The 27,754-nt window shown below is 39.9% G+C and overlaps 1 protein-coding gene across 1 annotated transcript in view; it reads right to left on the reverse strand.

Moving 5' to 3' along the window:
• Positions 1 to 27,528, reverse strand: part of LOC131223573 (jasmonate-induced oxygenase 4-like) — a 31,115-nt gene extending 3,587 nt beyond the window's left edge. Inside the window, exons 1-2 of the mRNA XM_058219010.1 lie at positions 27,032 to 27,528; positions 26,329 to 26,659 (exon numbers count right to left, since the gene is read on the reverse strand). Of these exons, the coding sequence (XP_058074993.1) occupies positions 26,329 to 26,659; positions 27,032 to 27,528 (828 nt within the window). The remainder of the gene's footprint in view (positions 1 to 26,328; positions 26,660 to 27,031) is intronic.
• Between the last annotated feature and the right edge of the window lie 226 nt (positions 27,529 to 27,754).

Below are 27,754 nucleotides of genomic sequence, written 5' to 3' on the forward strand. Positions count from 1 at the left end.
CCTGGTTTGGTTTAGGGCCCATTTGGATGTACCTAAAAAGAGGTGTTAGCGGCCTAAAAACTAGTTGAGTCAAATGCCGGTTTGTGTTTTGCATGTGGATGCACTTCTGCAAATCCCATCTTATCCACTCACCGTGAGCAAATATGCACTAAAAAAGGTCACTCACCATAGATCAATTTGACTGCACGCGTGAAAACCATTTTATGAAAAATCCCTTTTGAAGAAATGTGCCTTAAAAATCTCTTTAAATGGTTTAAAAATAGTATTGTTATCCTAATCACATGAATAAAATCACACATATGCTTCAGATATTATATTGAATTGCAGAAAAGGATTATTAATGCATGAATTATAAACATCATAAAACTGAAAGTTAAATGCATACTATAGATCATTTGGATGTATATTGATGAATTTGGCTCTGATACCCACTATTATACTTAGTTTGATTTGTGGACATTATTTCTTGAAATTCAACCATTCGACAGTTTTCATTCTTAGCTGTTTGACAAAAATGTTCACTAATCTAATAATCAGATAATCAATTATGCATAGGTTTTAGGTGTTGATTATCTAAACTTTAACCCACAACTTCGACTGTTTAATTGGAATTACGTTTATTCCACCTGTGCAATTTCAATGTGGTTTATAGGTGCCTGTGTATTATCTATTATGCTCTTCCAGAGTATCAATGTTTCGGCTCAAAGAAGACTGGTGCATTAATGTGGACTCGCAGTCACGTCCGGGACCCCAAATGAAAGGTTGGATTTGCCATCACCATATGTCGCCAGGTGAGGTTGATATGTAGGAATCATTGGATGATCCTAACCGTTCATCTTTTAAAACTTATTTGGAGTGGATTATATTCCAACAATCAGCTCAAAGGATCTTCTTGACCGTTGGATTTGAATGTACTCTCTCGAAAATTTTCTTTCCACGGGACACATTTAGCGAAATTGATTGATGGTCAAGATCATCCCGTTTGCAAGTTTCTTAATTACCTGGGCCCACCTAAGGTAGCAACATGAAAATTGACGGTTCATACTAGCCAAAAAGTCTCTCCATGTGGTCCCAAGAGAGTAACACATGGCGAAATGAGGTTATAAAAAAAGTTCCATTGATAATAATAATCAACCATGGTTTAGAAAAATAGAAATTTTATGATTTCCTTAACTCCAGTCTCTAACAATCATACACGTGTTTTTAATACTAACAACTAGTGCCATTGCCTACGTAATCCCTTACCGCATGTAGTTGCCGTGCTATTCTAAAATGAACCGGGTGGTTGTTGGGCTACTATCTTCTCACGTCGTAGCCATGGATAAAAAGGCTGCAATTGTCATGTTGACTAGGTCCATTAAATGATTGGATTCAACAAACCAACGGTATGGATTGCTGAAGCATCGCCTGCTTGTGAGAATTCAAAATCCTGACCGTAACGGGATCAGATTAGGTGGTGGAGCGAACCTTGATGTATGTATCGTATATCCATGCTATCCATCTGTTTTGTCAGCTCAATGACATGATCTCAAAAAATAAAGTAGATCCAAATGCCAGGTGGACAACACCCACCATTAAAAACTTCCCTGGGTCCAGGAAGACACGAATATCAACTTAATCCAAACTTTTTATGGCCCACGATAAGTTTTTAATGGTCTTTTTAATCGTCAACCACCACTAATTCTTTTGGTGTGGTCCACTGGCATTTAGACTTGCTTCATTTTTTGGCTAATGCTGTAATATGAGCTGAAAAACCGGATGAACGGCGTGGATATACAGCATATATATCCAGGTGGGGCCGCGGTCAGGGCTGCACCTAATCCACTCCCACCGTACCTACGGGTTAGTTGCTTTCCCTAGTTAAGCGCCACGTGGGGTGACTATTGTTGAACTCAAATGTTAGTTTTACACTATTTATGAAATGCTTGTAACACATGGTGTGGTCGTACCGCAATTCAGACCATCCAAAATCGCGAAACCAACTGCGAACCGAGCATAAATGAGAAGATAATATCACCAATGTGATTTTTCTCTTTAAATTCGGACTTCCCACCATCTTACTATTAACTATCCATTTATTAACTATCCATTTGGAAGGTAGATATCATATATACAAGATTGATTCATTCTATTTTACAATGATCACCAATCTCACCAGCCTATAAAAAGCTAATAGGAAGGAGACACGTGACATTGTATGAGGAATAAGAGAGTGGATGAAAAGATATTCAAAATATTTAGTGTTTTTTTTTTTAATCATAGTTGGTATAAATTCAATTTTATACGTTATTGGATAGTTGATGAAGTGATCTGGTTGGGTTATTCAAAAGTTAACGAGTCAAGAGAGAAACACGGTTGAGCAGTTCAAGATACAGAAAGCGATTAAGTAATAGAACAAATCTTGACCAACAAAAGAGGAACAATCACAAAAGGAAAATGTAATAAGAGAAAATTCTAGAGAAAGGCCCTTCGACTACTATAATCATTGGAGTAACAAAAAAAAGCATATGAAAGAATAAGTTGCAATCGAACTTTATAAATAGCAGGGAATTCAACCGATGAAGATGTCTCATACCAATTGAATTAAACAAATCTATCAATTTACTTTATCTCAGTTTATCCTAAGAGTAGCGATAATCCAATAATAGTAATTTTTAGGTATAGTTTTTTGTTATAATCTAAATCTAGAATCATATGTAGGATTTGTTCTTTATCTAATATCATGCAGTTCTTTCAAGAAATGCATTCTTGCAGTCGCCCTTAGTAATCGACTGTGAGTTTTTCCTATTATTTGATTAAACTAGTATTCTAAAGAGTCATTTTTATGCAAGGAAAAAAGCAACCCATCTTCGGAGGAAGAACCCCACCCTCTGACGATCGCCTGATTATTATAAAATTCCGCAAGTGGTTGAGTAAGCGACCGATCTTCTCAGAATCCAGTCATATAGTTCATATTAGATGTATCTTCTTATTTCAATGCTTGGGGTCGAAGTTGATCAGTTTGGATCGAGCCGCTATATCGATTCTGGCAGGCTTGTACACATTACATGTGAAAGAAAGCAAACTGAATGCCAACAATTTTAGCACACTTAGTGGGGCTAAAAAAACTAGTTGGCTGTCATCAATATTTATTTTGCGCCAACCATGCAAAAAGAATAATTTTGGCATACCTAATGGGAAGTAAGGGAACTACAGGTGAAAGATCTTCTTGGAAGATCAAGTCTGTTACCTCCATCTAGGGTGTTTAAGTTCCTTTTGCAACAGATCATTGATGAGATTTTCAAAAGGGGTTTCGCTATCACAGATGATGTGACCGAATGTGTCTGGCCATATGACCTGTCGAGTTCTTTTATGCTTAATTCATCTTGGAATCTAATCAAAGGAACTTCAAATACAGTGACGTTGGGGGACTGGACCTGACAGAGTTCATTACCCCAAAGGTGTCGGTGTTCGTGTGGAGATTGTTACAATATGCTATCCCTGTTGATAGCAGAATCCAAGCCAAGGGCATCACGCTGGCATTAAAATGCCGTTGCTGCGAGCAGGGTAGTTCTCCCCATCCTGTCATGGAGATGATTAATCATCTATTCCTTGAAGGTCAGCAGATTGTCCTAATCTAGACTCATTTCGAGGCTCAATGCGGCGTCTCGTCTTCATCTCAGACTTCTGTTGTATGTAGGCTCTTATAGTGGAGAAGAGTGAAGGCGCCGGGTACCTCATCCCCCTGTGTTAGATTTTCTCTTCCCCTTCTAATTCTATGGGAATTATGGAGGGATAAAAACGAAGCAACGTTTGGGGATACGGCGATGAATGCCAGAAAATCCATTGCCCAAATTAAATGGTGGGCCTCCCAGGTATTTCAGAATTTTCAAGAACCGATCCACCCCTCTGTTTGGCATATAAACAGTTCCAGCTCCCCTATTAGTTGTCAGCGCTGGTTTTGCCCAATTGTGATCAAGTGGAAGCAACCTACTCCAGGTTGGGTTAAACTAAATGTCGATGGGTCCGCAAGGGCAACCTCGGTATCTCAGGTGGAGTCGGTGTATGTTGAAAGGATAATGACACATTTATTTTTGCCTTCTCCGCAGGTTATGGTTTTGGTTCGAATAACCTTGCTGAATTGCGTGCTATACATGATGGAATGGTGTTATGCTTACAGAAAGGGATGAACAAGGTCATAGTAGAATCGGATTCAAAGATGGTAATTGGCATTCCTATTGGCAAAGCTGTGTGCCCATGGAGACGGAAACCATGGGTAGCAAGGATTAAAATCTTGAACCAGTTGGGAGCCTTTTCCTTCAATCACATATTCCGCGAGGGCAATGGCCTGACAGATGGAATGGCCCGGGTAGGGAGCAGGACACAGTCGGCAGCCCTGCATGTTCAATTGGCTTCTCTTCCGATGCAGGTTAAAGGCATGATTTTTCTAGATAAGGTTGGTCTTGGATCAATACAGACCGTTGCATATAACTCATAGCTAGTTTTTCCTGTATAGTGGTATCTTACGATAGGTCGTCCCGATCTTTTTGTAGCGGGGTCGACCCGAATGAGTCTCTTGGAGTTGTAGGATGTACATCCAAATCCTTTCTGATATATAAATGAAGTGCTTTTGTTTTAAAAAAAATATTACGAGGCATACTTACCAGTGCAATAATTTCTCAGAATCATGAGCTGAAGGGGCGGTTGTAATGCTTCAACAGCCACTAGTAATGTTGTTATAGCCAACGAGCCTCCTACTCGCGAGGAAGAATTACAAGTTCAACAGGTGCATGAGTAAGTAAATCAACCATCTAGTTTGGTGTTTGTTCCACCAAATTTAGATAGACCATCAACATCTCGGGTTGAACTTGTCGAGACTATGTCAGCAGAGATAATTGATGTGCAAAGGGGGATTCAGTACATTGTAAAATTGTCGCGAGTTCAGGCTAAGCACTCACAAGCTTAGACCGAAGCCTTTAATAGGTGAATGGTCAGCCATACTAAGAGCATAAATCGTTTTGTGGCTTAATTTGTTTGCCGAAAGAGCACCCGTTGCACATCAGCAGGAAGTTGTACTAATTCTGTTGGGAATTTGTCACCTGTACCACCAGCTCAGCCAGTGCTACAGACACTTTACGACGAAACACACCATCTATTCCTATCCTTAGGCCAATTCAGGACATGCAAAATTCACCGATATTGGTAGATTTCAGATATCCTGAATATATCCATATACAAGACATGCAAAATTCACCACCACTGATAGATTTTATGCATCCTGAAAATGAGAATAAGAACTTAATCCCTGAAGTCAAGAATCAAGGGATACCTGGGGGATAACCAGTGGAGAAAAAATCAACCTTATAATGAAGAGCAATATCAGATTAGTTTAGAAATACCTCCATTTTTCACATAACAATATTGGGAGCATAATCAAATTGTTCAATTAGTTTAGAAAGTCGTATGCCAAATTCTTGGCCAAACTACTAATCCATTTTATTATAAGCCATATCCTGACTGGATTGACTAGCAATATCCATACTCAAAGAATTATCGACTTGACTTTACACTGTTTACAGGTGATACAGGTCAATCAATTGTAAAATACATCAGTTGTTTTACCATAAAATGTGCAGAGTTGGCCAATCACGAATGTTATATATAAATTATAACTATTTGGTCATTCACTCACTAGGCAGCTTACACTTGATATTCTAATTTACTACTAAATTTCATACAAAATTGTCAAGAGATGAAAGAAAACTTTCAAGTTCAATTCTTCTATAACGACAAAGAAATTTCTATAGCCAACCTTACTCATTTTTGGCAATTGCCAAGAGAATCGGTTGAAAATTATATTGCTCGTTTAAGAGAACAAAAATTCGATGCAAGACAGTCATGATTGAAGCAGAATTTGTCAGGTTAGCTCAAGACGGGCTAGAATTCAAGCTTCGAAAGAAGCTTATCAGAATGAAATTCACAGATCTTTATGATTTGACTAGAAAGTTGTCTTAATATGAGACTCTGCTTCAGGCGTCAATGCGATAAAATAATTTGTTAGCATCAATATATTATTGTAACCTTAATTATGATGTTGCAGTAGCTGAAGTAGTGTCAAAACAACAATTTATATGCTTAACATTAGTTAAAACAGAGGCAACGACATCTTCTAATAAGAATGCTCAAAGAACGTACACCATTGATATTACTCATGCTAACGAAATCTTTGATATCATGTTAGCCGAAAAATTTATCAAAATTCCTATTAACCATAATATTCCAATAGCTGAAAAATTGAAAAAAATTAATTGTTATAAATGATATGAAAGTCAGTTGCATTCCACTAATAAATGTGTTGTTTTCCGGAATGATATTCAAGACAACATCGATCATGGTTGCTGAAGTTCTGTGAAAAAGAAAAAAAAAAAGCAATGCTGATCAACACTGATCCGTTTCTGTCCAATATGAAAATTAATATAGCCACCATTAATCCTCAAAGGTTGGTTTGGTCACGATAAAAAAATACTATTGGAATTCAAATGAATCAAGCCAATGAGTGAAAGGATGGCAAGATTAGTATGAGGCCTAAGCCTATGGTCGAACAGATCGAAGCACATCTGCAGGTAATAATTTCAAATTATCATCACATATATGAGAAATGTGTGACATTAAGTTGATCAAATTGAAGATTTTATTAACAAAAATATCAAGCATGACAATCAGTCAATCGAAAGTATGAGGAAGGAAATTCCTTTTACTTATAAAAGGTTAAATATGTCAGTGATCACCTTAGGCCCGTCCTAAGGCAAATGATGGTTAAACTTTGGCCTGCTAGAGAAAGAGTTTGAAAAAGGTCAAGTCATCTAAAATTCTCAATAGTACCGGAAGGGATGACTCGTACTTAGAAACGACATTGGTAAAGGCAATAAGCAATGAAAAGAAAACAATTAGCCGCTATATGGGACAAATCTTAGATAAAGTACCTGCCAACCCAAACGAGATTGACGATACCAAAGTCAAAAGAAGAAGAACAAACATCGATTAATTCGGTCAAACTTCATGTGGGGTTTGACTTAGTAAAAAATCACAATTATGATAAGGCAAAAATGGATATGAAAGTATTAGGCAAATACTCAAGTAATGAAGATTTTTTAAATGATCTTCTGATTGAAGAATTACTTGTAAAAGCAAGAACATTAGAACTAGCCTATTCTAAACTGAATAGGAAAATCAAGAATGAAGTTGTAAGTGAAGTAGATAAGCAACTGAATTTGGAGACACCTAGGGGCAATTATTCGAATTCGGTAACACGGATTGGTTCATTCTCACTGATTATATATGATTGCAATATGGTGTTGATACTACCATTAAGTTTCTATGTTAAACCATTTCAATTAAACAAGATGGAAGGATATTTTGAAGAGTTATGTCCTCCTATAATTATACAACATGGTTCATTTAACTCCGAGAATTAAGCTAAAAAGATATCGACCGTTATAATAGAACCAAGATTCCCTTCTGAAAAAATAAATATTAAAAGATCGACTCTTACAACGACCCAATACTTGAAGTCATTGTCTATCTTTATGCACTTGGAAGGGTATTCGATCACTTGAGTTCTAGTTAATAATGAAATTATTGCTAAAATCTCCCAGCCAGAATGATGCATAAATAGGGAAAGACTCTAGATGACCTTATTCTGACTCATGTCATAATGAAAATTTTGCTAATGGAGTAACAAAAACGTAAGGTGTTTTATCAATTGTACTAATGGTGGGAACTAAGACGGTGGTAGACGTTTTATTTATGGTTGGAACGTCTTCCAATTACAATGCCTTACTTAGATGATGTTGGATTCATTCGATTTCATGCATTCTATCATCATTACACCAATTCATGATCATCTGGAATTAAAATAGTAGAATTGATTTTAACTAATAACAAACCATTCTTATTCACGTCTAATGTGACCGAGGCTTATTTATATGGTAATAAGATCGTACCAATATGATTTATAGGACGAGAAAAGAATAGGAAATCATTTGGAATTAATGCAAAACTCAACCCAAATAATGTCGTACATGATATTACTACTATGATTTGGTAAAACGAAGAGTTATCGATCGAAGACTATAATCCCCTTCAATGCGACTACAAACTGCATGATAAAAGAAATCCCATGATGGACAGATCTTCGTTCAAGGCCGAATTCACGACCTAAGTATGACAGCTAAAAAAGAGTTTACGAAAATATGATAATGGATATGTTGATGATATGACTGAAATAATAACACCACCTAATCAAATAATTGAAGATGGTATTAAAATGAAGGATTTGAAAGTATCCCTAGAAAAATTAAAGGATTTTTAAGCTTAAGTTTAAGATCATCTAATAGAGACAAGTTTGGAGACAAAACAATGTCCCAAGCCTATATTTATCAGTGGATTATTTGATTCCCAAATACAACTCAAACTTATTTACTTAAAGAGTTCATCAATTGTTTCTCCTGAGATTATCATGAGTTGCTTGAATTAGACAGAAATCTGGTTAAACACAGGTTACTTATGAAAGAAGGCTATTGGCTACATATACAACCGCCTAAGTGGATGATGACTGAAGTGACGTAAAAGATAAATGAAGAAATTAACTGAATTTTGAAAGAATGTTTCATTAAACCCATCAAATATGTCGAATAAATTTCTAACATATTAGTTGTTATTAAGAAAAAACGGTAAGCTCATAGTATGTATTTGCTTTTGGAATTTAAATCGAGCCACAATACCAATTGATGAGTATCCTATGCCTATGGTCGATCAACTAATCAATTAGGCTGTTGGACATCAAATAATATCCTTTATAGATGGTCATTATAGATATAATTAAATGAGCATTGCATTAGAAGATGCCCCAAAGACAACCTTTAAAATTTATATTCCTTTTGGTATGTTTTGCTGGGTTGTAATGCTATTTGGGCTTTAAAATGTAAGAGTTACTTATCAAAAAGATATGAATATCATTTTTCATGATATGATTGAACAATTCATGAAATCCCATATCGATTATGTGGTAGTCAAATTGGCCAATTCAACCGAACATTTTAGCTACTTACGAAAGTCATTTGAAAGAATGAATATTCATAAATTAAAGATGAATCTTCTTAATAGTGCTTTAGGTGTATCTGCTAAAATTTTTATGAGGTTCATAATACATCAAAGAGGAATTGAAATCGATAGTATAAGGTGCGAGCAATAATAGAAGTTTTGCCGCTGAGAAATAAAACTGAGTTACAAAAGTTTCTTGGCAAAGTTAGCTTTATACGATGATTTATTTTTAATTATGCTGGAAAAAACTAATATGTTTTCTCCTATATTGAAGTTGAAATAAGGAGATGAGTTCAAATGAGAGGCAAAACATTAGTTGGCTTTTGACAACATTAAGAATTATTTGTCCATGCCACCAGTGTTAATGCCACCAGTAAAGTATTGACCGCTCAAGTACATTGTCGCGACTTCTATAGAATTGGTTGGAGTTTCGTTATTACAAGACAACGATGATCGAAAAGAGTGTGTGATTTATTATCTTAGTCAAACATTGTTAAATACCGAGATGCGATATTCGGAAATAGTTAATGTGATTACAGTAACTAATTTAATAAAATATATGTTAAATCGATCGATTCTTAATAACTAAATTGGCAAATTGGTTCTTACATTATTTGAGTTTGATTTAGTATATATGCCATAAAAGGTTGTAAAATGACAGGTCATAGAAAATTTTCTGATTGATCATCCTTTAGACATAGAAAATCGACTTTCTTTGAATTAGAACATATTTGATCAATTTAGCTCCAAAATATTCATATAACCACATCTGGACAAGCCGGATAGGCCTAACAGAGTGGTAAAAGCCCTCCGGGGTTGCTTCAAACATATTGTGATAAAGGTGGCCAAGTACAAAAGCGTTGACTACAAGCTGATGTCCTTGAGCGAGTGCCTCAGTTAGATGGATGTATTCCATGGTAATTGGAAGAGCACTCACACATAGAAGAAATTAACAAATCTACATCAAAAGGAAAGCCATATGTTTTTGCTCATCAACTTCATTTTAAGATTTGTGTTGTAGAGCTATAAAAGTGGAATATACCTTACTGGCCTTGTCTAGAAGGAGAAAGGAATGTTGATTCTTTGAAGCAAAGGCCAGATAAACAGGCTCACCAACAAGCAAAAGATGGGTGAAGGTACATATTTATATAATTATTAGACCCATGGGACCGCATACAAAATAAAATGTATTGGTTGGTTGACTCCAAAAAGTATAAATTGCTGCAAGGAGGAAGGTATTGGCTAAGTATTCGTGTAAAAAAGTTTGTTATATTGATATATTCCAAACTACTTTCATGTGTCACCATGATGTGCTTCAACACAAGTAAACCATTCTACTTAACCATTCATCAATTTTGGCCATGATCTCGAAGACTTAAAAGTATTGGAAGGATTGGGAAATGATCGGATTGAACAAATAGAACTTCATCGGGGCACTTTGGAAAACATGATTCGATTCCACGAATCTGTTCGTGAGGAACCACAGGTTGAAGGGCTTGACCAGATGTCAACAATGCCTTGTTCGATTTGATGGGGGTATTGAAAAGACTGTCATTTACAACTTCTAAAGAAAGAACATCTAGATCTTTTGATGAATGATTCCAAGTGGAAGGCTGAAACGGAAGAGGAGGAATGCAAAGAAATAATAATCAAGAAAAACAAGACTGCAATGGGAGTTTCGACAAGAGAGAAGAAGCAGATGATGAAAAAAGATAAACACCGACTTAGAATTGTGTTTATATTGGCCGAGATACGTGCGCATTAATGAAATGATAATCGTGACTCCTCGTACGATATGATTCTATGTGATGTATCACATGGACAACCTAGAGGGAAGAGGCAAATTCTATTATAATGGGAAGACAACATGTGGACTAATGGTTGAATATTGCATTAGTTACATTGGGCAACGGAACAACGTTGCTTTCACTTTTTTCCTAAAGGGTGAAGCGATGTGGGGGGCAATGTTGTACCCTATTTCTGGTCATTTTGGAAAAAAATCAATAGGAGGACATGTGGTGTGATGCGCCAAATTCAAAAATCGAGCTCACAAAATTTTCAATTTGCTGAATCCGGTGCCGACAGCTTTCGTAGTACCCCATTCTCGGCTCCTAGCGCGCATATGCCATATTCTGATCCTAGAATCCTATAAGGAGGATTTTTCAACGTACATTTATCTTATAAGAAGCATAACCACAAATATCCAAATCACAAAGGCAACATCAGCATCACAAATCCATTAATATAAACATTTGAGTACAACGCTGAAAGGGAAATACATATATCAAAATCAAAGCTCCATGAGTTCGCTACATGTTTCAAGCTCAATGCTGCCGTAACCTAACATTACCTACACGCATCTATCATGCATAAGCTTATAGAAAGCTTAGAGGGTGGTGAAAGTGTATGTACAAGGTAAGTACCAACTATGCAATATAATGCCATAAATCATACTATATCGGAATAAACGGAAATACTGACAAGATCATGAATCATACGATATCAGAGTAAACGAAAATACACTGGTAAGTCCATGAGTGTTATCAGCTGTGCCAAGGATATGCGATGCATGACATGAATGCTAATGGCCATATCAATGCAGAAACATGGCAACCCAAAATGCTAAGTGTTGCGGCTGCAATGTAATATGCGGTGTGAATGAAATGACCAAGCTGGAGTGAAGTTGGGATGATAGTACATAATATTGTAGGCTATGGGGTCCATCACAAGGGACTTCTATCCAAACCAATCCCATACCTAAATTTGGATAGCCCGACTCAATGTAATAAACTCCTGAACTTAGGTTAGTCGCGCGCCCCAACCGAAATCCTTGCCATTACGAAGGTACACAACAATTAGTTGCGACCACCAGTCCGAGTGGATAGTGAATGAATGAATGAATGAGAGTATGTAATTCTTGCTCAATAAGTCTACATATCAGTATTGTACATCTTTGGGATCATCACCGGGGTCTAGTACACTCTGCGTCACCCTCCACCCCATCAAGTGCACAACTTGGTAAGTGAAAGAGACCTCACTATCCGCCTGCTAATATCGGGCCCAGCTCGTTGATAGCGGACCCATTCCTCAAGCTGGTCAAATTCAGCTTAGCTATACCTACTCCCTCAGGCGGGTAAGGCCACACCCCCTTCCAACCGACCACGACACAGTGGGAGACACGGTCTACTGGTATACGACTCTTATGTGCTCATATATATCCACTCGGTCTTGACGTTGGAGCATCCTCTGGTACCAAAAGGGTTTAGAAATTTTCATCCAGGGCCATCTATGGGGGCCCGATGCTAGAAGCAGATTTTTGATGTTCCATCTGGCCATCCACAACATGTCTGTGGAGGCTACGGCCGTGATGCCGCTATGGCGTACAGTAATCACAATACATAATGTAAGATGTATGAGTCATACAATCTAGTCATGCATCAATCTCGCGCATACCGTGCACTCATGTGAGACGATCTCCGCCTATCAGGGAATCTCATAACAATCTACCCAATGACATATGCAATGGTTAACCAAATCTCACAACAAATATACAGATGATACTTATGGGTATGTATCATGATGCTATGTTGTCACATACTCATAATCGGTATTTACAACCGGCACCGATAATTGGCCTATACAATCGGAACAATCAGAATCCGCCTCGACAATCGGAATCAACCTCGATGATCGGCCGAACAAGGCCTAAGGGAAGGTCATAATGTGGACATTAAACTATCATTGCCCATCAATGTGCCTATTTAACCAACATTGCTCCCAAGGAGTGGCCCACATAGAGCCAAACATATAGTGGACCCATGGCCTCACACAATGGCTTAATGTAAATCACGATGGGCTTCACTCAAGGGCTTAATATACATCACGATGGGCCAAATACATGGGCGTAATATACATCACTATGGGCCACGACCCATGGTCCTCAAATACATCATAATGGGTTATGACCCATGGACCTCAATATACATCATAATGGGTCATAACCCATAGGCCTCAATATACATCAAGTGGGTCGCATCAATGGCCGCACCAATGGTCCTCATATACAACAAGTGAGCCGCATTAATTAGCTGCACTAATGGGCCTGATATACATAACAGGTGAACCTTGCTCATGGGCCTTAAATACATAACATGTGGGCCCTACACATGGGTCTCATATGCATCAAATGGGCCTCGTATCTGGGCCTTGAATACATCAAAAGGGGCACACGTCGTGGGCCTAATACATATCACAATGGGCCTTGCCCATAGGCCATGAATACATCACAATGGGCCTTGTCCATGGGCCTCAAGTTTAAGCAGGTGGGCCCCATCATATAAGCCTTAAATACAAGGTAGGTAGGCCCCATCATATGGTCCTTAAATATAAGGCAGGTGGGCCCCATCATATTGGCCTCAAATACAAGGCAGGTGGGCCCTATCACATGGGCCTCAAATACACATCATGATGGGCCTCATGGATGGGCCGCACTAATGAGCCTCAAGTGGGCTTGGACCATACCAAAAATCATTTCAATAGTTGTAGGTGTAACATGTGTATCACTATACATGTTGAGGGTCGAATATTGCATATCAGACCCCGATTACTGCCTGATTTTACGTACACGATAATGCCTAATATTATAATTTAATCGTGTTTTTGTTGCAGGATGTAATAAAGAGCCATCAAAAGGAAAGCCATATGTTTTTGCTCATCAACTTCATTTTAAGATTTGTGTTGTAGAGCTATAAAAGTGGAATATACCTTACTGGCCTTGTCTAGAAGGAGAAAGGAATGTTGATTCTTTGAAGCAAAGGCCAGATAAACAGGCTCACCAACAAGCAAAAGATGGGTGAAGGTACATATTTATATAATTATTAGACCCATGGGACCGCATACAAAATAAAATGTATTGGTTGGTTGACTCCAAAAAGTATAAATTGCTGCAAGGAGGAAGGTATTGGCTAAGTATTCGTGTAAAAAAGTTTGTTATATTGATATATTCCAAACTACTTTCATGTGTCACCATGATGTGCTTCAACACAAGTAAACCATTCTACTTAACCATTCATCAATTTTGGCCATGATCTCGAAGACTTAAAAGTATTGGAAGGATTGGGAAATGATCGGATTGAACAAATAGAACTTCATCGGGGCACTTTGGAAAACATGATTCGATTCCACGAATCTGTTCGTGAGGAACCACAGGTTGAAGGGCTTGACCAGATGTCAACAATGCCTTGTTCGATTTGATGGGGGTATTGAAAAGACTGTCATTTACAACTTCTAAAGAAAGAACATCTAGATCTTTTGATGAATGATTCCAAGTGGAAGGCTGAAACGGAAGAGGAGGAATGCAAAGAAATAATAATCAAGAAAAACAAGACTGCAATGGGAGTTTCGACAAGAGAGAAGAAGCAGATGATGAAAAAAGATAAACACCGACTTAGAATTGTGTTTATATTGGCCGAGATACGTGCGCATTAATGAAATGATAATCGTGACTCCTCGTACGATATGATTCTATGTGATGTATCACATGGACAACCTAGAGGGAAGAGGCAAATTCTATTATAATGGGAAGACAACATGTGGACTAATGGTTGAATATTGCATTAGTTACATTGGGCAACGGAACAACGTTGCTTTCACTTTTTTCCTAAAGGGTGAAGCGATGTGGGGGGCAATGTTGTACCCTATTTCTGGTCATTTTGGAAAAAAATCAATAGGAGGACATGTGGTGTGATGCGCCAAATTCAAAAATCGAGCTCACAAAATTTTCAATTTGCTGAATCCGGTGCCGACAGCTTTCGTAGTACCCCATTCTCGGCTCTAACGCGCATTCCCAGATTTCGATCCTGAAATCCTACAAGGAGTATTTTTCAATGTACATTTATATCATAAGAAGCATAACCACAAATACCCAAATCACAAAGGCAACATCATCATCACATATCCACTAATATAAACATTTGAGTACAATAGAGGGAAATACATATGTCAAAATCAAAGCTCCATGAGTCCGCTGCATGCTCCAAGCCAGCGTTGCTACGCTTTAACATCACCTGCACGCATCTATGTGCATTGTTATAGAAAGCTTAGAGGGTGGTGAAAGAGTGTGTGTACAAGGTAAGTGCCAAGTATGCAATATAATGCCATATATCATACAATATCGAAATAAACGGAAATATCTGACAATATCATGAATCATACGATATCAAAGTAAGCGGAAATATATACTAGCAAGTCCATGAGTGTTATCAGCCCAAGGCTATGCGATGCATGACATGAATGCTAATGGCCATATCAATGCGAAACATGGCAACCCAAAATGCTAAATGATGCAATGAATATGCGGTGTGAATAAAATGACCAATCTAGAGTGAATTCGGGATGATAGTAGTAGTATTGTAGGCTATGAGGTCCATCACAAGGGACTTCTATCTAAACCAGTCCCATACCTAAATTTGGATAGTTAGAGTCAATGTAGTAGAATCCTGAACTTAGGTTAGTCGCGCGCCCCAACCGAAATTTTTGCCTTTACGAAGGTACACAACAATTAGTTGTGTACCACCAGCCCGAGTGGATAGTGAATGAATGAATGAATGAGAGTATGTAATTCTTGCTCAATAAGTCTACATATCAGTATTGTACATCTTTGGGATCATCACCGGGGTCTAGTACACTCTGCGTCACCCTCCACCCCATCAAGTGCACAACTTCAATAATCGACCTCGGCAATCAGAATCGGCCTTAGCAATTGGCCTTGATAATCGGCCTCCGCAATCAAAATCGACCTCAGCAATCGGAATCGGCAATCAGAATCGGCCTCAGCAATCGGCTCGATAAGCTAAATCGACCTCGACAATCAAAATCGACAATCAACAATCGGAATTGGCCTAGACAATCGGAATCGGCCTCGACAATCGGAATCGACCTCGACAATTAGAATCGGTCTCAGCAATCAGCCTCGATAATCAGAATCGGCAACCAAAATTGGCGTCAGCAATCAGCCTCGACAATCAAAATCGGCCTCAGCAATCGGCCTCGGTAATCGAAATCGATAATTAGAATCGGCTTCAGCAATCGGCCTCAATAATCGGAAACGGCATCGACAATCGGCCTCAACAATCGAAATCGACCTCGACAATCGGAATCGGCCTTGATAATTGGCCTCAACAATCAAAATCGTCCTCAGCAATCCGCCTCGATAATCAGAATCGGCCTCAACAATTGGAATCGACCTCGACAATCAGAATCGGTTTCAATAATAGGCCGAACAAGGCCTAAGGGAGGGTCACAATGTGGACATTAAACCATCATTGCCTATCAATGTGGCCATTTAACCAACGTTACTCCCAAGTACTGGCCCACATAGAGCTAAACGTATAGTGGGCTCGTGGCCTCATGCAAGGGCCTAATATACATCACCATGGGCCTCACTCAAGGGCCTAATACACATCACGATGGGCCTCACTCATGGGCCACATATGCATCACATTGGGCCTCACTCATGGGCTTCATATACGTATTAATGGGCCACACCAATGGGCCTCATATACATCAAGTGGGCCGCATCAATGGGCCCCATATACATCAAGTGGGGCGTATCAATGGGCCGCACCAATGGGCCCCATATACATCAAGTGGGCTACATCAATGGGCCGCACCAATGGGCCTCATATACACAATAGGTGGGCCCTACTCATGGGACTTAAATACATAACATGTGGGCCCTACACGTGGGTTCATATGCATCAAATGGGCTACATATTCGGGCCTCAAATACATTAAAAGGGCCACACATCATGGGCCTAATACAAATCACAATGGGCCTTGCCCATAGGCCATGAATACATCATGATGGGCCTTGCCCGTAGGCCTCAGATTTAAACAAGTGGGCCCCATCATATGGGCCTTAAATACAAGACAGGTGGGCCCGATCATATGAGCCTCAAATACAAGGCGGTGGGCCCCATCATATGGGCCTTAAATACTAGGCGGTGGGCCCTATCACATGGGCCTCAAATACACATCATGATGGGCCTCATAGATGGGCCGCACCACGGGCCTTAAGTGGGCTTGAACCACACCAAAAATCATTTCAATAGTTGTAGGTGTAACATGTGTATCACTGTACACTATCATTCTATGGGGCGCATGGCCCACTAATGATGATCAGCACTATCCAAACATTGTCTAGGTAAATCAGCACCATCCAAACATTTCCCATATAAATCAGTACCATCCAAACATTGCTTATGTAGATCAACGCCATCCAACCATTGTCCAAGTGAATCAACACCGTCCAGCCATTGTCCACGTGAATCAGCACCATCCAAACACTGTCTAGACGGTGCTGATGAAACACATGCATCAGTGTGACCTGGCACCGTCCAACTATTGCATCACCGTCCAGATGGTCTGGACGGTGTGGATGAAACAAATACATCACGGTGGGCCTCTATATACATACATCACAGAGTGGTCTGCACAGTGGCAGGTGTGGATGAAACAAATACATCACGGTGCAGATGACACATACATTACGGAGGGGGGTCCCACACGGTAGGTGGGTCCACACGTGTGGGGCCCACCAGCAAAATGGATGGACGATCGTGGATGAAACATGTACATCAAGGTGGTTTCCACCTGAAATTTGAATCTGTTTCATTTAATCGACGGTGTGGAGACACACGTCCATCAAGTGGGTCCACGTCCAATGTACGGACGACATGCGTACACACATACATCATGTTGTGGCCCACCAGCCAGCCATCTGGACGGGGGGGTGGGTGTAAAATGGATGGACATCGTTAATAAAATACGTGTACCATGTGGTTTCCACGTGCGTGTGGATCCCACGGCTGTTGTGCAGCATTGATAAAATACATATATCACAGTGTGGCCCAAGGATGCACGGTGTGGATATAACACGTACCACATGATCAGATCCACAGAATTGTGACGTTAATACATCAGCTATATAACTGGAGTGAGGTACACCAGCCGTCCGATTCCCATCGTCCAAGGTCTGGACGGTGTGGACGAAATACATACATCATGCGTGGGCCATACGCGCACACACACGCCAGGTGGGCCACACACCTCATCATCAACACACAAAAAAAAGAAAAAAAAAGAGAGAATGAGAGAGGAAGAAACGTGAGAAGGGGAGGGACCCCGCTACTATGGGCCCTCCCTATACAATGCATACATCAAAATGGGTCTCACCATATGTGGGACCTTAAATCACAAAATCAAATAATGATATCACCCACCTTTGATCATGTACTTCTCCTTCCATTAACGCATTCTAGAGCTCCAATGGACGAGACTCAACGGTCGAGATTGGTTGTGGAGGGTGGAATTGGGTGGTAGGGAGTGGGCCACACTAAGTTTCTCTCTCATGGACGTCCACCTCTCTCATGGTTGCTTGGGAGTGAAGAGAGAGATGAGAGAGAGAGGTGATGTAAGAGGGTGATGGGTGAAAAGGTGAGTGATGGATGGGTGTACTTGATGGGTGGAGCGAGAGAGAAAGAGTTGACTTTAGGGGTTGCTTTGGGATGGGTGTTGTACTTGACATGATGGGATGTAGTACTTAACATGATGGGATGGAATACTTGATATTTGATGTGCTTGATGGGACATTCTCTTAGAATTGTAATACGCGATATTTTTCCTCGAACTGAATGCGGGCCCACATCTCCTGGCCTGGGTATCTCCTTGGCGCGCAGACACGAAGTCGGAACCGTAGCGACGGCGTGGTCACAAGGATATAAGTCTTAGGTTGAGCTGACTCTGGAATACGGGATGCGACTTAAGGTCGCGCGCAACTGCTATATACACATCGCGAGTCACCGAAATTTGACTGTGAGGACTACGGAAGCCTATAGAATAGTACATGATAGGATACAGGTCTCACATGTGGCATCACATGAGAAATAAGAGGTGGATGGAAAAATCTTCAAGATACTTAGAGCGCTTTTTACAAATTCATAGTTAGCAACCGAGGGGGCCTTAGCCATTAGTGAGATATAATTCTAGCTCTTTTAGAGTGGTATCTCACTGATGATTCAAATTCAATTTTACATATCATTGGATGGTTGGTGAAGTGATGCGGCTGAGTTATCCAAAAGTTTAACAAGCGAAGGGAGAAATGTGGTCGAGTAGTTCAAGATATAGAAGGTGATCGAGAAACAGAATAAATCTTGGCCGACAGAAGAAAAACAATCACAAAAGAGAAACATAACAAGAGAATAATCTAGAGAGAGGCCCTTTGACTACCATAACCAATAGAGGAATGAAAGAAGCATTTGGAAGAATAAGTTGGAAGAGAAATAGCAGAGTAATCTAATAGGGCAAGAGGTCTTATACTAATTAAACCAAACAACTCTATCAATTTACTTTATCTTAACTTATCTTAGGAGTAACAATAATCTAGTAGCAGTAATTCTTAGTTATAGTTTTTAGCTGTAATTCAAATCTAGGCTCATAAGATAGATTTATTCTTTATCTGATATCAAACAGCTCTTTCAAGAATCGCATTTTTGCTGTCGCCTCTAGTGACCGATTGTGATTTTTTCTTGTTCTTTTTTTTTTTTTAAAAAATAATAATTTAAAATTGCACTCATATTCTGAAAAGTCATTTTTTCTATAAAACAAAAAACAATCCATCTTTGGAGGAAGAACCCAACCCTTCGATTATCACCCAATTATTATAAAATTCTTCAATTAGTTGAATAAGTGATCGACTGATCTTCTCAGAATTTGGTCAGATACGTTCATATTGAATGTATCTGCTTATTTCAGTACTTTGGGCAGAAGTCGATCGGTTCGGATCGAGCCGTTATGCCGATTTTAGCACGCGTTCATATTGAATGTATCTGCTTATTTCAGTACTTTGGGCAGAAGTCAATCAGTTCGGATCAAGCCGCTATGCCGATTCTAGCACGCCCGCACACACTATACCCAAAAGAAAACAAACCAAGCACCAACACCATCTAGAGCTGGACTCACAAATTTTTAAATGGTCTGGATGGTTACACGTCAATGTAATTAACATGTGAAGTCAATTCAACCAAATGTGGTGCTCGGTTCGGACAGCCACGCCCGAAATTGTCTGCAACAACTGTTTTATGGAGTGCATGCAACACCCAACTTCTGTGGGCCATTGTATTGTATGTGTGCCATCCAGTCCATCCATTAAGTGATAATTTGTATGTTAACCCTGAATACAGAAGATCAACCTGATAAAAACTCATATGAACTGTAGTGCCAGGAACAATGTAAAATTGCAGCTAAAATTACCTCTTAAGTTGACATGGTGTGGGCCACTTGATTTTGGATCAAGCTAATTTATGTCTTTTCCTTCATCTACGTGGAGGACTGTTGATCGATGAAACATACACAACATGGTGTCCCGACACACTATACTACTTGCCCATTGTTCTTTTTACCTCTAGAATTTAGCATAGAGAGTCCTAATTGATGACGTGGATATCCTACATACAGTATGGTCGGCCCACAGGGCTTTAATGTTGTATGCCTTCCCTAAAACAAGCCGCGGTTTCCTCGTAGTTTGAAAGCCAAGCTGCCAATCAATTTTACCAGATAATACTAACTACTTGAATAAAATAAATGAGACAGATCCATAACTTAAGTTAGATAAGTCACAAGAAACAAAAAGGACTTAACACATGCTATTGAAACATTCAAGTGGATCCCACCACAAGAAACAGTGAGGCAAGATGGTCGTTTAATTAGCTACCACAATGTTTATTTGCCATCTAACTCGTTGATAAGGACAAGGATGAAGGCAAAGCACAAATATAAGCTTGATCTGAAACTTTTGCGGCTCCGAAAGTTTTTAATAGTGGACATCAAATCACGACTCTTCAGGTGGCATAATTTACTTTAGCCTCGGATCGCTTCATTTTTAGGTCATGCTCGTGATGACGCGGATTAGCCGATAGGTTGAGTAGCCGGACTCGCTACGTCACGTCACCAAGTTACGTGAGCCCCACCATGATATATGTTTTGTATCCACACCATACATCCATTTGGAGAGATCATATTAGGGCATGATCTAAAGAATGAGTCGGATCCAAAGCTCAAGTGGAACCCACCACGAAAATAGTGGAGAGAGTGATACACACCATTAAAAACTTCCAAGGGACACAAAAGTTTTCGATCAAGCTGATATTTGTGTTTTCCCTTCTTTCATGTCTCCATTAACACATGACCAGTTAGATCTCAAATAAACATCATGATGGACCTTAGGAATGTTAATGGTGGAAGTCATTCTTCCCACTGTTTTCTATGGTAGGGTGTACTTGAAATTTGGAATGCTTCATTTTTTGGATCATTTTCTAAAATGATCTCTCCAAATGGATGAGCGGTGTGGATAAAACACATACATAATAGTGGGTCTTCCTAGAACTTGGTGACGTCACTTCAATAGGGAGTCTTGCAATACTCAACCTGTCAGTAGCTAAACCGCGTCCCCTAATGAGCTGGTAAAATAAATGAACTGACAGAGTCGTGTAGCCAGCAATGTCCCAGTCACTGTTTTAGGCCTTGGGCCACGTGTTGGTTCAGAGATGAGGGCACGCAACCAGGACGTCGGTAATGTGCTGCGGGGAAAACTCTATAGCCACATCATGGTTCATGTGTTTTATCCACTCCGTCCATCTAATTTGCTAAATCATTTTAGCCAATGAGAAATAAAAATGAGGCTGATGGAAATCTTAGGGTGGACAAACAAGCCGCGGTTTCCTCGTAGTTTGAAAGCCAAGCTGCCAATCAATTTTACCAGATAATACTAACTACTTGAATAAAATAAATGAGACAGATCCATAACTTAAGTTAGATAAGTCACAAGAAACAAAAAGGACTTAACACATGCTATTGAAACATTCAAGTGGATCCCACCAGCCCATGGTTGATGGTCGGTGATCTGTGGCCCCACGATGGTGTATTTATTTCATCCATGCTGTTCATCCATTTTTACAGATCATTTTATGGCTCGATCCCAAAAATGAGGGGGATATAAGTCTCAAGTGGATCACACCACAGGAAAACAATAGTGATTCGATATCTACCATTAAAATCTTCCTAATGCCCACTGTACTGTTTATTTGACATCCAATCTATTGATTAGGTCATACAGACCTAGATAAAGGGAAAAAAAAAACAAAAAATAAATATCAGCTCTATCCAAAACTTTTATGACTCCCAAAAAGTTTTTAATGGTCAATGCTCACTCAACACTGTTTCCTGTAATGTGATCCACTTGAGATTGGTATATACCTCACTTTTGTTCTTATATACTAAAATGATCTATAGAAATAGATGGACGGCATGGATGAAACACATACACCATGGCGGGGCCCACAGAGCACGGACCACCAGCTATTGGCTGGTGGCAGGGGAGTAGCTCATCCGTTTCCAAATACGCTGACTAAAATGTACAACGTACTGTACGCAGCGAATACAACACGGATCTCCGTGTGTTCTACAGTATTGTTATTATAGAATCTACTCCGTTGATTAATTGGCCTTCAAAAACTTAGATGGACTAGAACCTGCAAGATCGCACAGTGCAACCCGCTTAAGTTCTGGATCAGCCTACTGTTTTAATTTACACTTCATCCTAGTGAGGCCCACCCGATGAAGGGATTAGATGGAATATAAACCACACAGTAACACACACAAGCATGGTTGTCATACTGATTATTAGACTCACGACCTAAAATCAAAGGACACGTCTGATGGAAGGAGCAGATGTTACACATACAACGTGATGGGCCACAATGCTACGGTGGTATACAGGTTTGTAGAGCAGTAATCGAGGTTTTCGGTACAATTACGGAGCGCATGATACGTTACCAAAACTCAGGCAAGAGAGATTCTTGGAAGCTCCAAAAGGTTGACTCGGTCTGGTCAACTCGGTTTTATGAATATTTAAAAACTCGAAAACGTCACTTTGAGTGTGAGTTTTTATTTCATCTGTATTAGTTTACTACGTTATAGAGAGAGAGAGAGAGAGAGAGAGAGAGAGAGAGAGACTTCCCTGAAACAAGCTGCGGTTTTCTTGTAGTTTGACATCCACACTGCCAATCAATTTTGCCTGCTCATGCTAAGTACTTGAATAAATTAAATATATGAGACAGATCCAAAACTTAAGTGAGCCACAAAAAACAAAAAGGACTTAACACATGCAATCGAAATATTCACATGGCCACCGTAATGATTATATGCCCCTCCAAAATAATAAGGATTGGACGCCCGCCGTTGAAACATTAAGATATTTGCAATTGAAACATTCACATGGCTGCCACTAATCCAAACTGTCCTTTATTCATCAGAAGATGAATGGAAAATAAAAATATGATCTATGCCCAAAACCTTTTTTGTGTCCACTTGAGTTTCGGATGTTATTATTTTTGTGCTCGGGTCATAAAATGAGCTGGCAAAACCGTATGGATTGGATAGCCCGGAACAGCTTCTCCCTACGGGTAATTCCACTGGTTGTGCAGAAGATTTTGGTGGGAACTGTTGCTTTTGCAGGGGACATGGTGTGGCTCGTGTAGCTAGTGTCAAAACAATATCGTCTACTATGATATATATGTTTTATCCACAACATTCATTCATTTGCCAGATCAATTCCGGGTGTGAGCTTCTTTGAGGCAAAAAATGTGAGATCTGTATTGTGGAATTGACGAATAGTCTATGCATCAATAAAGGAGATTCAACACAATAATTTTAATGCGTACCTGATTTGAAAGACATCCTAATGTCTCGATGTCGCCGACGAGAATTTTGATCTTCCACACCTCACATCTTTAGAAAAATTTCTCAATGGGATCAGGATTTTCTCTCTTATATTGGTGAGGGGACTAAGACATCTATTTGTAGAAAAGAATGTCAGAAGTTTACCCATCACACTTCTTTCCTTTAGGGTCTACACACCGTATGTTTCCATATTTGACTTAATAACCAAGTATAGGGACCGCTGTTTAAACATCTCGCCCCAAACTTATTTACAATGATCACAAATAAAGTGGGGCCCACTGAATCCCTCAATCTAAATAATCTAATGATCAAATCTAAACCAATGATCATGTGTGGCCCACTTGATAGAGTCTTACATAAAAGTTTTAAATCAAGCGGATATTTGTGCTTACCCGTCCTCCAAGTCAGTGTGATATTATCAATAGGTTTGATGGCAAATAAGTGTTACTCTAAGCTCAAGAGGCTTTTTTACTAAGGGTATTCAATCAAACAAGATTTTCTTGTAATGGGTTCACTTGAGATTCGCATTAGCCTTAATTTTTGGACTCACACTTAGAATAAGCTAGTAAAATTGAATAAAACACACATCATAGTGGGTCCACAAATCTTTGGGGTTCACCAGCCAACCGCTCGGATTAAGTGGTGTTGCCAACGCCACCCTGAGTGGTCTTGTTGTGATGTGAGGCGCTGTGGGGCCACCATAAGTTATATATTTTATGTACCTACCGTCCATCCGTCTATGACAAATTGACTCTGTTCATCTGTTTTGCAAGACTACGACAGGACACGGGTTTAAATATAAGCAAATTCAAAAGGCATGCGAGCTTTCCTGGAGCTGACCAGGATGTTTATATGCCATCTAAACCATTTATTGGGTTTTACCACTCACATAAGCTGCAGCAACAAATGTCATCTTAATTCAAAACTTTTGTCAAACGTAGGCATTCAATCCTTATTGTTTCGTTTCATGTGGCCCACCTGGTTTTTAAATCTTCTTTATTTTTAGGTTCATGCCCTATTGTCGCTTTTCAAAAACGATAGACGGAATAGATTTCTCACCGACATCTCTGTGGGTCCCACATAGCCCCGGGCACAGGAATATCTCCGTGCTGGAAACGGATTGGGTACTCCTCGGCCCCTGTCACCAGCCAATGGCTGATGGTCAGTTTTTTGTGAGACCCAGCATGATTTATGTGTTTCATCCATGCCATCCATATATTTTTTTAGATCATTTTATGGTACAAGACCAAAAATGAGTTATATCACAATCTCAATTGGACCACATTACAGGAAACGTGTGTTGAATGAACGTTGACCGTTAAAAACTTTTGGGGGCCATAAAAGTTTTGGATCAAGCTGATCTTTGTTTTTTCCCTTCATCTGAGTCTATATCACCTAATCAACAGATTGGATTTCAAATAAACAGTACAGTTAACCTTAGGAGGATTTAATGGTGGATATCCAAATACTATTGTTTTCCTGTGGTGTGGTCCACCTGATATTTATATCCCTCTCATTTTTGGCATAAATCCCCAAAATGATCTGTAAAATTGGATGAACGGCATGGATGAAACACATACATCACGGGGGGCCCACAGATCACCAACAACCAGCCACCGGAATGGTGGCAGGGGAGTAGCCAGTCCGTTTCCCTCCGTGCCCGGGTTCACAGGCCGCTTCCATTAAATTACGCTGACTAAAATCCTGTACAACGTGCTGTACGCAGCGGATACAACACCGATCTCCGTATGTTCAACAGCGTTGTTACAGTGCAGCCCAGCTAAGTTCTGCATCAGCCTGATGTTTTGATTTACACTTCATCCTAGTAAGGCCCACCCGATGAACGGGTTGGATGGAATATAAACTACACAGTAGCCGCACGCAAGCATGGTTCTCGTCCCCTCTCCAATGTTCCCTGTGATTATGGCCACCTGACTAGTGAATCTTAACGATTTTTGGCCCCACAACCTAAAATCAAAAGACACGTCTGATGGAAGGAGTAGATGTTATACACACAACGTGATGGGCCCACAAATCTCAGGTGGTATACAGGTTTGTAAAGCAGTAATTGAGGTTTTCGGTACAATTACGTAACGCATCATGCGATACCAAAACTCAGGTACAGGTGGCAAGAGAGATTCTTGGAAGCTCCAAAAGGTTGACTCGGTCTAGTCAACTCGGTTTTATGAATATTTAAAAACTCAAAAACGTCACTTTGAGTGTGAGTTTTTATTTAATATTTAATATTTAAAATATATAAACATTGCCGAGTTTCCACAGAGATTTTCTAAGTTTTGACCGGTTGAGTTTTTATCGAGTCAGATTGAGTTTTTCTCTAGTTATGATGTAATCTGTTCCAGTCGACTTGAGTGGAGGCGAGTTTTTTTTATTCAGTGACTGAGTTTGAGAGAGAGAGAGAGAGAGAGAGAGAGAGAGAGAGAGAGAGAGAACCTGAATCTGATCGCCGACGTTGATAATAAACGAGTTGGGAGCTGCTTTAACGGTGACCCAAGCGTCGCCTTTCCGAACTTGGAGGCCGTTGACACGATCATCAGGTAGAAGAAGGGTTAGGGCTCCAGGATCGGAGTGTGCAGATAGACCGAGAGTCAGGTGAGGCTCTGGACATTTTGGATAGTAGTTCACCCTCAAAGTCATGCCCATTTCTTCCCCTCCAAAGGTATCATGTAGAGATTCTTCTTCCATTCCGAGACTCTTTGATAACAACCCCGTCACAACCTCAGATAGCTTGGCCAACTCGTTTCCATACTCATCGATTATAGCCCTACATCCAACAAAAATTCAATGAACAAGTGTTCACAGGCCATTGCGATGCATTGGCAAAAACCAAATTGGCAAAAACCAAATTAGAACTGGAAAAAACTCGACTCGACTCAACCTGATTTCACTAAGACTCTAGAAAAGCTCGAACCGATCATGACTCATTTAAAACTTGAGAAAACAAAACACTGACTCGAACATGGCCTGATCGTACAGAGATCAAGTGGGCCGCATAGAGGAAATGGATGGTTAGGATCAACATACACGTTGTCTAAGTGGATCATTGAATGCTCATGATGGGTTCCACTAGATTACTGGCTGGAAGCTTGTTAGAAGAAATTTGGAATATGGATGTTAGCAAATGGTTCTAACTTACCTGAGAGAAGCAGGAAAGGTGGGCCATTTGTCCATGTTCCTGATAGAGTAAGGCACGAGATTAAGGAAGAAGTAGTCACCCCAGTCAAGAACAGTGGTCTTATCCACCCCAAGTCGGCTACCGTACCCCTCATATGTCTTGGGAGAGTTGGAGTAGGTTTCCTTCATCTCTAAAGGGAGATGAAAAAAATCCCTCCATGCACCTTTGATCCTTTCCATCAATTCCACACTAACCCCATGATTAACCACTTGGAAGAATCCCCATTCCCGGCATGCATCCGCCACTATTTGACTGGTCTTTTCGCGTTCACCGGCATTGCCGTAGAGGCCTCCAAGATCAATTGCTGGGATGTTAATATCGCTTGTTTGATCGACGCAATCCAGGGAGGGTCTCTCCGATGGCGGCTTGATGTAGCTGTTGGGTATGGCTCTCGTGCCACTCTCGGACAGTGACTGAACTCGGACGATAGGCTCCGGCCACTTGGTTAGACATTCCATGTCGTCTGTTTTCTTCAAGCAATGATCATTAATGGAAATAGCTGTGTACGCAGCAGTTGGAGGTCATGCATATAAATAGGTTAAATGAGGAGGGAAATACTTACAGTGATAGTTCTCAATCACTTCCTAAGTTGTGGTGTCTCATCCCGATACATGTTTTACAATTTGGGTAACACGCTGAGTTGAACCCAGCAACTCGATTGAGTTTTACTCAATATTCGGAAAG

Source organism: Magnolia sinica, chromosome 13 (assembly GCF_029962835.1).
Source record: "Magnolia sinica isolate HGM2019 chromosome 13, MsV1, whole genome shotgun sequence".
Lineage (NCBI taxonomy): Eukaryota > Viridiplantae > Streptophyta > Magnoliopsida > Magnoliales > Magnoliaceae > Magnolia > Magnolia sinica.